General features: G+C 49.3%; 1 protein-coding gene across 20 annotated transcripts in view; it reads left to right on the top strand.

Annotated features, from left to right (window-relative positions):
* Positions 1–14,445, top strand: part of CACNA1D (calcium voltage-gated channel subunit alpha1 D) — a 302,032-nt gene that overhangs the window by 263,001 nt on the left and 24,586 nt on the right. For all 20 annotated transcript variants that reach the window (XM_072785865.1, XM_072785856.1, XM_072785861.1 and 17 more), the window contains 6 exons: positions 404–563; positions 1,128–1,255; positions 1,393–1,489; positions 3,803–3,905; positions 5,273–5,374; positions 10,340–10,470. In XM_072785865.1, the coding sequence (XP_072641966.1) occupies positions 404–563; positions 1,128–1,255; positions 1,393–1,489; positions 3,803–3,905; positions 5,273–5,374; positions 10,340–10,470 (721 nt within the window). The remainder of the gene's footprint in view (positions 1–403; positions 564–1,127; positions 1,256–1,392; positions 1,490–3,802; positions 3,906–5,272; positions 5,375–10,339; positions 10,471–14,445) is intronic.

Below are 14,445 nucleotides of genomic sequence, written 5' to 3'. Positions count from 1 at the left end.
CTTTGCTTTCAACAGAGTTGAATGGGGATCTAATCAGACTGTCAGGTGTTAGGTCATTAAAAACAATAATTATTTTAAGATTGTAGCATGAGCATTTGAAGAAGACATAAAAACATCCATTTTTACAGAAAGAATTAATGTGCTTGTATCAAATGATTATCTTAAATCAAAAGGAGCTGTATCAGAGCGCCTCTACTTACTCCGAGAAGTTGCATTTGAAAATAAGTAGGAATTTCAATTTAGGAGTTTTCACTAATTTAACCTGGCTTTTCCCCAAATCACTTATGTTTTGCTGTAATTAAAAGTTTTGTTTAAAAAAAAATTCTTCAAAATATCGTGAAGGTCTAACCTTCAAATCTCTCCTTCCTCTACTAAAGCCCTTTCTCTTCTTAATCCGAACAAGGTGTGCCACGGGTGAAGCCTGGCAGGAGATCATGCTGGCCTGTCTCCCGGGGAAGCTCTGTGACCCCGAGTCAGACTATAACCCTGGGGAGGAGTACACATGTGGGAGCAACTTTGCCATTGTTTATTTCATCAGTTTTTACATGCTCTGCGCATTTCTGGTAGGTGATCACGATAGCTCCCTTTCTCAACCGACAGATGCTGTGTGGCATTGGGGACTCAGACCTTGGATGCTGCCCCCATCGAATTGCTGTGGGGTGTTGTATGTTGATGAGCACTCTCAACTTCATTTGGCCATCGGAGGTCTTGCTTCAACAGTGTTGTGTGTTACTGGCACCTTCTTTGTGAGCAGAGCTTTGAGGCTCACTAACAGGCTTGGGACAGTCACCACCCCAGCTTCTTAAGGCTGCTGGTGTCTTTATAGCAGTTTCCAAAGCCACTGCACATAGCTGTGACTTAACAGTGTGAGGTATTTGGTGGCAACAAAACTATAAAACTGTAGTGTGCCCTCCTGCCTTTCCCTGGGACTATACGAAGGCCATTTTGGAAAGCTGGAAGCGTATCTTTTTCTTAAATGTTCTCCAGAAAGAAAGTTTTTACAGCCTTTCTCAGAGAAATGGGTTCCAAATATTTCTTGACCCTTATAATCAGGAGGCCCTTACCAGAGTCTAACCCCATCCTTTCCACTATAGATGAAGCAGCTTTGCTCTGATTTGCTTTTTCAGATCATCAACCTGTTTGTGGCTGTCATCATGGACAACTTTGATTATCTGACTCGGGACTGGTCCATTCTAGGGCCTCACCATTTAGACGAATTCAAAAGAATATGGTCAGAATATGACCCTGAGGCAAAGTAAGTTGAAAAGGCTTCCATGTGACTTGTGTGGGCCATTTCTGGAGTGTTGACTGTGATTTTTGTGGAAGTGGGATGGACTGAAAGTATAGGCCAGCCAGCACTTCCCTGTACCTCGTGCTATACTTTGTTTCCAGAGGAAGGATCAAGCACCTTGATGTGGTCACTCTGCTCCGACGCATCCAGCCTCCCCTGGGGTTTGGGAAATTATGCCCACACAGAGTAGCCTGTAAGGTAAGCATCCTGTTTGTATGTCTTATGGCCTCCCTGCAGGGACTCCCTGCTTCATTCAACAAACACTCATTGACATTCTGCTGAGCCTTCCATCAGGTGCGCTGGGGATGCCGAGATGAATAATACGCGGTTCCTGTCCTGAGGAGCTATCAGATTTGTAACTCTTAGGACACCCTATCAGCCAAGAATAAGAATAGGAAGGGAATTATGTAATTTGTCACTGGGCAGGTGGCCATTTGCATCAGGTCCAGAAAGACAGAAGCAAGAGGGCACTCTAGAAAGGGAACACAGAGAACTCACATGCAGAGGTAGGGGAATGGCTATCATGGTGCCAAATGGGGAGTCACTGGTGTGGCTGGAACATAAAAGAAAGTGGCAGAGGACTCTAGATGCAAGCTGAGTGCAGCTCCAAGGAGCTGCCTTTGCCATGCTGAATCCTACAAAAGAAGCATGAGAAGAGTTTCACGGAGGGAAGTTCCACCTTTGCAATGGGGGAGTAAAACGGAGACCACCCAGAGTGCTATTGGAGTCTTAGTGTAAAGTAATGGGAGCCAGAGTGAGGGCGGTGGAAGTAGGGACAAAGGAGGGCACAGCTAAAAGGTCTGCTTTGGAAGTAGAATGGAGAAGATGTAGGGCCCTGGCTATGTCCTAGCTTGAGTAACAGTGGACATGGTTGCACACCCCTCTGCTGCCAGAGTGCCTATCTCTGTGAGCCAGGCATCAGCAGTGGCCTCTCAGGGTTGGGTTCAGATCTCCCATCCCACCCCTATAGCCCACTTCTGTAGTTTTCACACCAGACTATGCTGTCTGTGAGCTCTAGCTGAGATTTGTTCTCCTTCCATGGAGCTCCCAGGGAACCACCTTGAGTCAGCAAAGCAACAAAAGAGAATTCCCCTTTCTGAAAGAGACATGCAAGATTTGCTTACTACAACTAGAAATCCTAGAAATCCAGCTGGTCCCCACAGCAACCCCTAGAAATCCAGCCAGTCCCCACAGCAGCTGGTCACCTCTCCCCAGAGGCCCGAGGTGACTCTTGGTTCAGGGGTTTTACCAATCCAGTGGTGCTGGACCAGCTCTAGACAGAACCCAAGGTAACCAGAGTAGAGTCTGAAATGTATTTCAGGCTTTCAAAGAAATCTTCGGAGATGAACTCATTGTTCTCTGCCCTAAAAGTCCAGAAAACCCCAAGGACCTAGGTCTTTGCCCATGTCTTTACATCTCTGTAGCTTGGACTCTGGATGAAGGTACAGAAGAATAGCCACAGAAATTGCCTTTTTCCAGAAATTTTCCAGTACCAACCTCTTTTCTGCTTTCCAAGAACAAGATTGGTTCCAGCTCATGGCTGTCGTTTTGTGTTTACGTTTCCAAACCCTTTTATATAAAAGATCTAAGTATTCTTGAGGCACAGCGTGGTCTCTTTTGCTGATTCAGGAACTTGCCAGGAAAAGCAAATGGACACGCAGGCTATCTTGGCTGCCTGTCTGGAGACAGGCGTGATTGGTAATAGGACTAGAAACATAGGTGGGATGAGTCATGCGAACACAAGATTCCAGTCCCTTAATAGGGAAGAGAAAAGGTGTTTTAAAAAATCTCTTAGGACACCTTGCCAGCCCAAAATAAGACATATATGGAACCATTGACCATTACAAGTACCACTTACTTAGCTCTGAGCACGTGCCAGGCATCCCCTGAAAGAGTCCATGATCTCCCTTAATCCCAGCTAGGTGTGCCATCTGCATTTGCAAGGGAGGTGTCACTCCCTCAAGCCCCCTCCTAGCCCCCCATGGTGCTGTTCGAGGGACCAGAAGAGAGAAGTGGGAAGTGGGGGGTCCTGCTCTGAAATACCAGACCAACCACGTGGGCTTGTGGGAAACAGTACACTATGGTCCCGCCAGTGTCCCTAAGGGACACTCCCTGTGTTGGGAATAGTGAGGATCTAGGCCCTGTGCCTGCCTTGTCATACTTGGTTTATTGTCTCATCCTCATGATGGCTTTAAGGATATGCCCTGAATGGAGGCCTGACCCCAGAAGAGGAGGGAGAGAAGAGTGCTTGAATAGTCAAGTCTTAAATAGTCGGAGTTAAAAACAAGCAAAGCACACCATCCGCGTGCCAGCATGTGTGTTTCACGACTAAAGCTTTGATCTGTGTCAGCTCCAAGTCCCTCCAGATGCTAGGTGCTCCCCAAGGAGTGGTTGAATTGAACTAAGTGTTGACTAGTAGGAGGTGAGGAATAAACAGAGAATAAACACCTAAAAGGGGCATGGCCATTATCCATCATTTGCCTTCCGTTGAGAAACTTCTTTCTGTTACAGAGACTAGTTGCCATGAACATGCCTCTCAACAGTGATGGGACAGTCATGTTTAATGCAACCCTGTTTGCTTTGGTTCGAACGGCTCTTAAAATCAAGACAGAAGGTGAGCATCCCCAAGACAGGACAGGTGGTACAAGACGGGAGGGATGCCATTATCCCACCTTGTGTTCTCCCTTCTGGGCCCTTTCTTGTTGAAGGGGAAGTCCTGGGGAAGGAGAGGGTGGCGGTGAGTGCTGGGCCAGCTGGCTGTTCCTGCCTTCCTCATCCCTTCTTGCCTGCCCTTATGCTTCACTTTGTCCCAGAAAGTCTTGCAGTGACTCCTGCTACGGCTCACTACATAGCAGGAGAAATAGAGGGATTAGGGCAGAGATGGGACCACCACAAACACATTCACTCCAGCTGTCCCTTTCTACTGTGCGAGCTTTAGAGAGGGATTTCTTGGTGCTGAGCCGTAGCTTCTCTCTCTATTGAGAAGGAACAGGTATGCCTCCATCAGGAGAAGTCCTGAGGACGAGATGAAAGGATGTCTGCAGGAGCCTCTGTGCCATGTGAGCACATAGCTGGCGCTTGAGGACTGTTAGCAGCAGTGTCTCCCCAGCTGAGGTCAAGCCAGAGTGGTCTTCACGGCCATACTCAGCTCTGGTCCATAGAGTCCCGGCACCTGGCCACTGGGGTCGGCTCAGTGATGACTTGAGAGGTGGAACAGGATGCACGTTGCAGCAAGCTGAGGAGTGACAGGAGGTGGGAAAGTAAATACTGTGAAGGAGCCAACTCTTGCCACACTTCATGGATGAGAGGGAAGGGGAGGCCAGCAGGGCACCACTGCCATCTGCAGACAGCTGTCTACTAGCAGCCCCACAGTGCTAGGTGAGGTGCTAGGTGTACCTTTCCACAAAGCCAGTCTCTCCAGGCTCCCAGGGTCCCCTGGCAGGGTGCCCCTCACCACAACACAAACCTGGCCCCGGCCAGCATCCCCAGGAGATGCAGAAGGCAGGATGGTCTTAGGTACTGACAGGTTAGCTGAGGAGACAGGCATCAGCCGATGTAATAAAAGACCAGGATTTTGTGGTGCTGATGAAGACATGCAGTAGGAATTGAGAGTCTCATTTGGGAGAAATTTAATCTGATCTTCATAGGTGGAGGCAGGGTTTAGAACAGGCAGCAAATAGAAGACATTCTGATTGGGGGCAGTGGGTGGGAGTGGGTCTTGGCTGTGGTCAGCCTGCATAGGCCTGAATTCCAGAATAAAACATGGCTGTTCCCACCATGGAGTGACTGCCTGGTGGAAGGCTTACCCACTATTTACCTATGACCCCCACTGGAGAGTTAGGTGGGAAAGGGGGGAGCCCCATCCTGTCTGAGGGCTCTGCTCCAGGCCATGCTGGGAGGGAAGTGGCCCTTGTGGGAACAGATAGGAGGGCTGGGTAGTAGAAGCAAGTCTTGTTTTCTCTTCCTGCTTTTTGAATTCAGGGAACCTGGAACAAGCTAATGAGGAACTCCGAGCTGTGATAAAGAAAATCTGGAAGAAAACCAGCATGAAACTGCTTGACCAAGTTGTCCCTCCAGCTGGTGGTCAGTGCAATCTATTTCCTAAATGGTTCTTTGCCAGCGCATTGGTTTTAATGCAAGGATCTCCAGCAAGCCAAGAGGGGGTTTGCGGAATGCTTTACGTATCCGCTAGAGCATTTGAGCCCATAGCTAGAGAAGGCTCCTCAGCCTTTTGGTGTAATTATTTGGGGTAACAGGAGGACCATTCCAGACAGGCCTCAGGGGGAAGGAGACCTGAGACCCACATGGCTGGGACAGGGGTTTTCTTGTCAGTAGAAGAATTACTGTTGGAGAAAAAGCTTACTGTCTCAAAACAAAGAGCTTGTATTTCTTCAACCAAAATGGAATATTTAAAATTAGTTTCCATTTATCCTTCAGCATATTGTTGAAAAGGTCTCAGAAAAAAATGGATAGCTTTCAGAAGATGGTATTTTTGAAATGTTCATCTCAAGACTTGAGTTTACCATTGTAATTACCGAAAGTGTCCCTTTAACTGGAGTTTAGAGTCAGAACTAACAGGCATGCTTATTCCTTTTGTTATTTGTCATAAAATAACAGACTAAACTTTTTCAGATGTATATATATATATGATGCACATATATATAATATATATGCCGTTTTTTTCCATTTTTGTTTAAGTGCACCGGACTTAGACGTTGAGGTGGTGGTTTTGTGACTATTTTATTTTCACGTTTTAAAGGTGCAGGATCCGTTCACTCAGTGCCCCCACCCCAGTATTTTAGCCGCCCCTAGCCCTGGGCACATTGTGAGCATTCGGTGTGTTTTGTAACCAACCAAACTTTTCTAGCGTCCCCGCTCCTGCAACTTTCGAGATTGGTCGGGCTCAGGGCTGGAAGCCGACTCCAGGACCCTGGGCCAGGACGGTGGCCGAGGCCTTTCCCTCTGAGAAGGTGATAGTCTCTGGCTCTTGGGAGACAGAGAGCGCGAGAGCAGCATGGCAGCCAGCTCTGCTCCTCAGCATGAAGCCAGAGCAGTGTGAGCTTTTGTCGCTGGAGGGGGCCACCCCTAGCTGGCACAGGCCACCTGTTCAAAGCAAGGGGAGACGGCCCCAAAGAAATGATTAAGGGAAAGCACACAAGCACGCACACACATAGGCACAAAACCCCGAAAAGCGAAGAACGGGAAGCTCCGAGCTCCCACCTGGAGTACCCTGGCCCTCCACGGGAGAACTGATACTGCACATTTAAAACGACTCTTTGGTTTCATTCTTTTCCTTGCAGCTGCGCACCCAGTGCTCGCATGGCTTAGAGAAATTGCTTTTTAAAATTGTTGTAACAATGTGCTTGAGCTTTTTCTGCAGCCTCCATTCCTTTCAAGTCTCAGTCTTTCAGAATATTCTGAAGCAATTCTGTTTTAGGGTGGTGGCATGGAATCAGGGTTATCTCTCGGCAGCCGTATTCCCCTACACTGTTTCTCAAATCTAGATGCATGCTTCAGAATAGCGGCTGCACGCGTCCCGGTAAACCGTACCCCCCTCCCTCTCCCCACCAGGCCCTGCACCAGCACCCCTCTACTGACTGGCTGCCTTCTTCATAAAGCAGTCTCACCCCCAACATCTTGGGAAGCATAGTCACATTACTCTGAAACTTGCTTTCTTTTAATTAGACCAGGAAAAAAAGGTCCAGTTTGGCTCACCATGTAAGCACCTTCACTTGGAAAAACAGATCAACTTTTAGCTCTGCTAGCCTTCTAATAAAGGCCAAATATTCTTCTGCTTTCTTGGCCCGATAGCTGGGCCTGGCCTTTTCTCTGTATTTCTTAGAAAAGATTAGGGTTTAGGATGACAGGTGTTCATCTATTCCAAAATGGCAGCAGGAAGCACAGTGAAACCCAAGGAGAAGGCAGCAGGCCTTAGTAGGTGGCATGCTGCAGAAGCTCTGTGTCACCAAGTATGTCCCCCGGATCAGGCTCCTCCAGGCTGAACCCCAAGTGCTACTGCGCTGGAGAGGTTCACAGCAAGGCAGGGACTCTCAGGCATCTGCAAACACACTCTGAATGAGGTGCATGCAGGGCAGGGTTTTACTGCCTGCATTTGCCAGTTCTCTGTTTCTTCTTTTCCCTTCCAGTAGACCAGTGGTTCCCAGCTTTGCCCACATCATGGCACACTTGGAAAGTGGGGATATTTGGTCAGCCTTCTGGGCTAGCAGATGGATAGCTCCCTGGGCCAAGGGGCTCAGTATCCCGAAGGCCATACCCTGGCCAGAGAAGCAGACCCAGCCAGGCCAGCTGCTCCTAGTGCCTAGGACCAGGCTCAAGCAGCCCCTCACAGGCCAGATGACAGCAGAGCAGAGGCCTCACGAGGCCTGATAGCTCAGGATGGTGTGAGGTCACCATCCACCGGGACATCACAAGCAGAGGCCTATGGTCTTGGGCACAGCCTGCCTGTCCTCTCCATCACCTGTGCTCAGTGGTCCCCTTGCCCATCTTCAAATCTTGCTCATGTTCTCTGCTCCACTCTTCAGTCTCTGCCATGTCGTGGCTCTTCCCTCTTTTTGTAGGAATCCCCTATCCTTCCAGAGGCTGTTCTTTCTTTGGGCCTCCACTCCTTGACCTAGATCTTTGGCTCTTTTGCCCTGAAGAGTGCAAAAAGCTGACCCCATCTCTTTCTCTCCGAGCCTGAGCCAAAACAGCCTCACTGCATCCATTCCTACTGTCCCTTCCTTTTTTAGCCTTCTCTAGCTTTGCTTTTTCCTGCTCTTGAGAGCTTGTTCTCAGCCCAGCCTCAATTAGCTTAGCATGTCAGTGGAGAAGACCAAGTGGTGGCCTGCCTCTGCTCTGAGTGGCCACTCAGGCAGAACTACAGTCAGCCCTCTGCACTGAGCACCTGGCTGCCCCCAGTTCTGGGCCAGGGAGAGCCAAGACCCTCCTGCAGGAGCCCCCTGGGCTGCCCCCGGCCAGCACCACCTGAGCTGAAGGGAGAAAAGCATTAGGCCTCCATTTACAGGAAGCATCCCAGTGTGGAGTGAGTTGGGCCTTCTCTAGACCCAGTGGATTTTTTTCTGGGAGCCCACAGGGAAGATTTGATATCCTGGACTGCAGGAGCAGCTATGGCACTAGAGTCCCCCTTGGGTCCCCAGGGTTGTCAGCTATGAGCCCACCTCCTACATGCAGTCCAGTAGAGAGACTTATGCTCTGGGGAAGGCAGCTCTAAAGAAGTAGGTGGTCTGTGCAACCAGAGCTGGGCGGCCCTAGTGGGCCATGTGGAGAAGGAGGAGAGCCCACACTCAAGAAGCCTGTTGCCCTGGCCTCACATCCCAGCTCGACTTGCCAGGGCAGGTCATTCAGCCCCATGCCACCTGCCGAGGGGAACAAGCAGCTCCACTATCTCAGAGCTGTGGTGAAGAGGCCATGACACCCACGTGGAGTTCCTCTGGGAACATGGATGCCCAAGAATAGAGGTAGCTAGAACAGGTATTCTAGATGCACCGTGGGCACAATCAGGGGCAGTTTGAGAGCAAAGTAGGGGTAAAGTGTCAAGACCTAAATGGTCTGTCTACCTCTCACCTCCTTGCTCATAGACAGTACATCATTAGGCCATTTGGACCAGCCTGAGACAGATGCAGGATGTGGTTTCACATGCTACCCAGAGCCTTTGTCACTTTGGTGGCCCCTACACCACTCCAGGACTTCTTGACTGGGGTTTGGGAGGAATGCAGCTGCCCCAAGGCATCTTCTTACTCAGTAACACTGAGTGGCTCCTGACAGGGAAGGTTGGAGAGGTGTGTACAGCAGCCCAGCAGTCTCCATACAGGGACACTAAATGAACCCCATCCAGGATGCACTAGTGAAAACAGAGGGTCCTGGTGGCCCCCAACCCATCATGTTCCACCATCCATTTCAGTGGATGCCACTGTCGGCAGGCTGCTAGCTCCCTGTCTTCCAGCCCAGGCACTTAGGACCACCCTAGCATGGAGCCGAGTGCTTTCCAGGCCTCATCTCAGGTTGCGTCCATAGCTCCTCTAAGAGGGGTAGCCCCATTTACAGATGAGAACACGAGCCCCTTGCCCCAGATCAGCCTGTAACTCTTGAAGGGTGGCCTGGGTACAAGCTCATCTGTCCTAAAGCCTGAGGGCCAGCAGCCCTTCCTCCCTTCAGTCTCTACAAGTCCTGGGGCCCTAAGCTGCTTGCCCAGGGGCCGCTGCAGATCTGGGGACGAGCACCCCAGGGAGAGCAGGGCTGGTGGAGACCCCCGGGCACATCTGCGCCGCCGTCGTGGTTTACCATGAGACAGCCAGAGCCTCTATTCTGCCTCATGCATCACCTGTAAAATGCTCAGCGGAGTTCCAGTTCCCCAGCGGTGCATGCTGGAGTTGTTCCGAACAAAGCAGAAATAAGCTCAACCGTGAGGTTAGTTGATGCTGTGGCTGGCAGTGCCGGAAATAAGCCGTTCTGGATTACAGGTAGAGAAACGGCACATGGAGGCCAGTGGAACAGAATCTCAGGGGCACATGAAAATCTGGGTTTGCAGCCACTTTCCTGAACCTTCCTCCTCTTCCGAGCTTGTCTGTCACTTTCCGAGGTCTCTGTTTTTACCTCAAAGCATCGGGATTTGGATGGTTAATTGCCCTTGGTGTTCGTGGTAATTATACATGCAAATCCCCATGCGCAGGGGTGAAAATAGGACCCAGGAAGTCTTTTTTTTGTTTTGTTTTGTAATTTTTATTTTAAGTAAATAACCAAGACAGCACTCCATAGTGTTACTAATACGCTGCTCTAATAAACTCATGACCAACATACTGTTTTCCGCAATTTTGAGTATCAGTTCATGTGACTGACTCTTAATTTTGAGCCTTAATTGCTTTGCAAAACCTCGCTTTTTAGATTTAGTCTCCTGTGTCCTAAACCCAGAGCTCAGCGCCCTGGGCACTGCCCCCCCATCCCACCCCCAGCCCCGGCCCCCAGTGAGAGTTTAGGCTCCTGGTGCAAATGTGCTGATTCGGGAGAGCTGTGTCTGGTCTCTCCGTTTAGATGATGAGGTAACCGTGGGGAAGTTCTATGCCACTTTCCTGATACAGGACTACTTTAGGAAATTCAAGAAACGGAAAGAACAAGGACTGGTGGGAAAATACCCTGCGAAGAACACCACCATTGCCCTACAGGTGAATTGTCCTTTTGTTTTCTTCTTCTTCTTCTTTTTTTTTTTTTTTCCACTAACCATTTTACAAGCTTATTTGAAATACCAGAGAGCTGGCTATTCATGGTTGAGCAGTGCTACAAGGATTTTGTTTAAACTGAGATACCGCACATACCCCCAAAATGCGGACTAGCCATTTCTGGGCTACGAGGTAAGTGCCTCCCTCCTCTTGCTTTGTCTGTTGTGCCCACACCTGCTGTGGCCTGTGCGGCAGGGCCCCTGGCACGGCGGCGGAGGCACAGCCCCAGCAGGCCCGGGAGGCCAGTGCTGGCCTTGTGCCCGGTCTCCTCCTGGCTTCTCCAAAGGCAGCGTCCTTAGGCAGACACCCACCTCCCTGGGCTTGGGCCCCGGCCTCCCAGGAAACCGCTTTCCATCCGAACGCAAGTGCTTTGTTTTGTTTCTGTTTGTTTCTTACCCCACTGCTTGTTGGTTTTCGGTCCATTTCAGTAACATCCATCACCTCCTGGTGTGTGTGTGCGTGTGCACGTGTGTCACAGTATGTCTGTCTCTGTGTGTGTTTCCTGACGACCGTGAGGCTTGCTGTGCAAACGCGGCTCTGTGCCCGGGGCCAGCCTCTGGTCCCTCCCCCTGTGCCAGCCCTGGGTGGCTCACCTGCCCCAGGCTTCTGGAGCGTGGATGTGGCTTGCAGGAACCTCTGGTTCCAGCCAGAGTCCACGCGTTCGAGGATGTAGAATCCTAGGTAAGGCCAGAGCTCTGGCGTGGAAGCAGATGTGTGGAGGAAGGGGGTCACGGGGAAGCCTGCAGGACGAGGGACCAGGAAGGCAAGTTTGTGAGCCAGCACTGGCGACAGAGAAAGAGGGAATGAGATGTTAAGAACTGGTAAAAGGGAAGCATAGGGGTGGGAGAGCTGTCAGAAACACCTGTCTGAACCAATCAGAGCCCCATCATCTCTGCTACCCAAGTGCCTGAAGTCCATCATGAATAAGATTTTTTTTCCCTGTTAATTTGTTTATTCTAAAATGACTTTTATGTCCCTGTTACCATCACATGTCTTCCATTGGGCCGTGTAGGTATTAGAGGGTTCAGTGTGGAATAGTCCTTCACTTTTTTCTAGGGAGAAATGCCCAGCATTGTTTTGTGTTCCAATAAATGGTGCAGCGAAGGGAAGGCTTGTCTGTGACCTTGTTGTGAGAGAGGATATGACTGCGAATGGCCATGAGTGAGGGTGTGTGGGTGCATAAGCAGATGGTGGGTTAGTCGATGCCTGGTGTGACAGTGACCCGAGGATTCATGAGGACACCGTTGCTCTGCCCAGACAGCTGCAGAGCCAGGGGGAGCATGGATACTCAGTCCAGCTGAAGACAATTTCTTATCTTTGTTCCTCTGATCACCTGTCCTAAAGGTGGTTCAGTGAACCACAGGCTCAATCCAATAGCCCATTGCTGTCTCAGGTTGTAGAGTTTGTGAGTAAACCCCCCCTTGCCCCAAGCCCCCCCAGTCTGCAAAAGTGACAGTTCTCCTCATGATCACAGTTCACAAGTAGCCTTAGAAAGACAAAGCAAACCAAAAAGACATGTTTACAAATCCGAGCAGGTCTATGGTCTATAGGCCCTTGAGGGCAGTGTGGCCAAGGTGGGTGCAAGGAGGAGGTGTGATGAACACGCTTCCGAGGCACTTCCTTGAAGTGGCCATGGGACGGGAGGGCTAGACTGGCTGGATTTCAGAGTGTGTCATGGTCCTCTCCCCCAGTAGGGAACTGCCTGCTGTTCTCGAATTCTAGGTGGTGGCGTCAGTAGAACTTGATGACTTTTCTCAAGGGGGAAACATACTCTTTCATGGATGGTGATGTCATAATTTCCAGTAACCAAGTTAGCCCTGTGTTATGAGACCCTTCTGTTTTCTGGGGAAGGCATGCATGATGACCACATGGGTAGAGTTATCCCTTCCCTGAATCTCCAAGACTTCCCAATCAGATGGCTTCAGTTCCTGCTCTAGTGGCTGGATATAGTGTTTTCATGTTTCAAAACCTGAAAAACAACACATGGCTAAGTAATTAATTATCACATTTCATAGATGGGCTTCCCTGAGTCTTTTAAGTTGCAGGTTCAAATGGTGCTAAAGCTACATTTATAAGTCATGGAGTAAAAGACTATTACGTTGCATTACAATAATGTTTTTCTTCTAAACATTTTTTCATTTTGTTGTTTGTAGAAAGAGTTTCATTTCTTTGGTGAAATTCGAACATTTCCTGTTAGATAATGATACTAGCACATCTTCACCTGGGTTCTGTTGGGACTTGAGGCTATGACTATAGTTTATATTGAGTACACAGCCTAGAAGATGAAGTTGTGTCATAATCTTGACGGATAAATTCTGAAAGTGCAGTGGATCCCGAAGGAAACATTAAAAATAGAAAATTTTGGTCTCCTTGAAGGATAATTCTAATTACACTTTTGGCTACCTCTGTTCTAGAAGTGGCTTTGCATGTGATTTGTCACTGTACATTTAATAAGCATGAGGAAGCTCTTCCTTTCTGTGTGATGAAATATTACGTGACATAGCGAGGGACATAGGGTCAAATGTCAGTGGCACACACGGTGTCACCAGGAACAAGTACACAAACCCTCAAGCCCCCAAATGTGGGTATGGCCTGCTGAGAAGTGGGATGAGTTGCTTCTCCCTACGCCAGGGGTGCCACATGGCTGATGGACGGATTGCCCATGGGAGGTGGAGTGTGAGCGCAGAAGTAAGTTGTAGGCATGTGCGTGCTTGTGCTACATAGAGTGCAGTCTGTCTGAGCAGGATCAGAACTGGTCCACGTTCTCTGCTCCCCATGGAATGGTTCTCAAGGGCACACAGATGCACTGTGGTTTCTGGCCCTGGGGGCTTCATCTGGTCTCCTTCTGTTCAGACCCACTGTGGTGTTCCCTTCTATATGAAGGGGAAGGGCTTGAGCTCCTGGATCCGTGTGTCGGGAGGAGCTCGGCACCCGGTGTCCTCTGGCCTCTGTGGTCTGAATGAGTGTGCAGTTTTCACCTGTCCATCCATCTTCATTAAAGCCAGCCTTCTCTCCGACCCTCTGTAGAGGGTCGGAGAGAAGCTGGCCATCAGGCTACCTTTTTGTTTTCCTCACCACCCACCCCCTCATGTGCCATAATCCACTTCAGTTTGACTCCACATTTGCTCTCCCTCCATTATTGCTGCATCGAGTGACCTGCAAGTTTCTGCCAAGAGCAAGTAAATAAAGGAACACAGCTCTGCAGCCTTGAAAACGCTCAGTCCCCTTCCCATCAAATAGCAATGCCCCATCAGACTTTCCAGATGAGGACTTCTATGCAAGATGGAGACATGAATTAGTCCAGTGTCTCATGGATAAAGAAAAAAAAAGATCCCAAAGTGGGAAAAGTTTTGTTCATTTCTTTTTCTTTCAACATTCAAGGATTTCCTTTATGCAAAAGACACCTCTGGTGAAATCCAAGGAGACTCTATCCCCCACTCATCCCAGATGGGAGCCCACCTGTCTTTAATGACAGGAAGCCTTTAGAGGGATAGTCCTTTTCTCACCTGTATAGAGGTTGGGTTTAAGGAGGTCGCCATTATTTCTAGCTTGTAGAGCTAGGTGGTTAGGTTTTATGTTAAAGCCTGCACCCCAGCCGACCGATGGTGATGCAGGTGGTCGAGTGGAAGGGTGGGTGGTGTACAGGAATCCAGTGACTCTTCGTCCCTGGTGTGCCCTGATGCAGCCACCCTGGGGAGGCTCCCTATAGAAGCAGAAGAAAACACCCCACAGACGTTTACTCTCTGGAGCATCAGACACTTGTTACTTAGTTACCTTAAAAAGTGGCAAGGTGTTTTTCATTTTTAAAAGCATGAGTCCATTTAAAGCCATAAAAAGAGGCTGCTTTTTTTCTTTTTTAATCTAAGAAGAGAACAGATGCTAACAGATGAGATTTCACTGGCTGATTCATTTGTTTCAGAT

This window comes from Canis lupus, chromosome 19, assembly GCF_048164855.1.
Source record: "Canis lupus baileyi chromosome 19, mCanLup2.hap1, whole genome shotgun sequence".
Lineage (NCBI taxonomy): Eukaryota > Metazoa > Chordata > Mammalia > Carnivora > Canidae > Canis > Canis lupus.
Note: the sequence above shows the minus strand (reverse complement) of the source record. Positions and strands in the feature narration are given on the sequence as shown.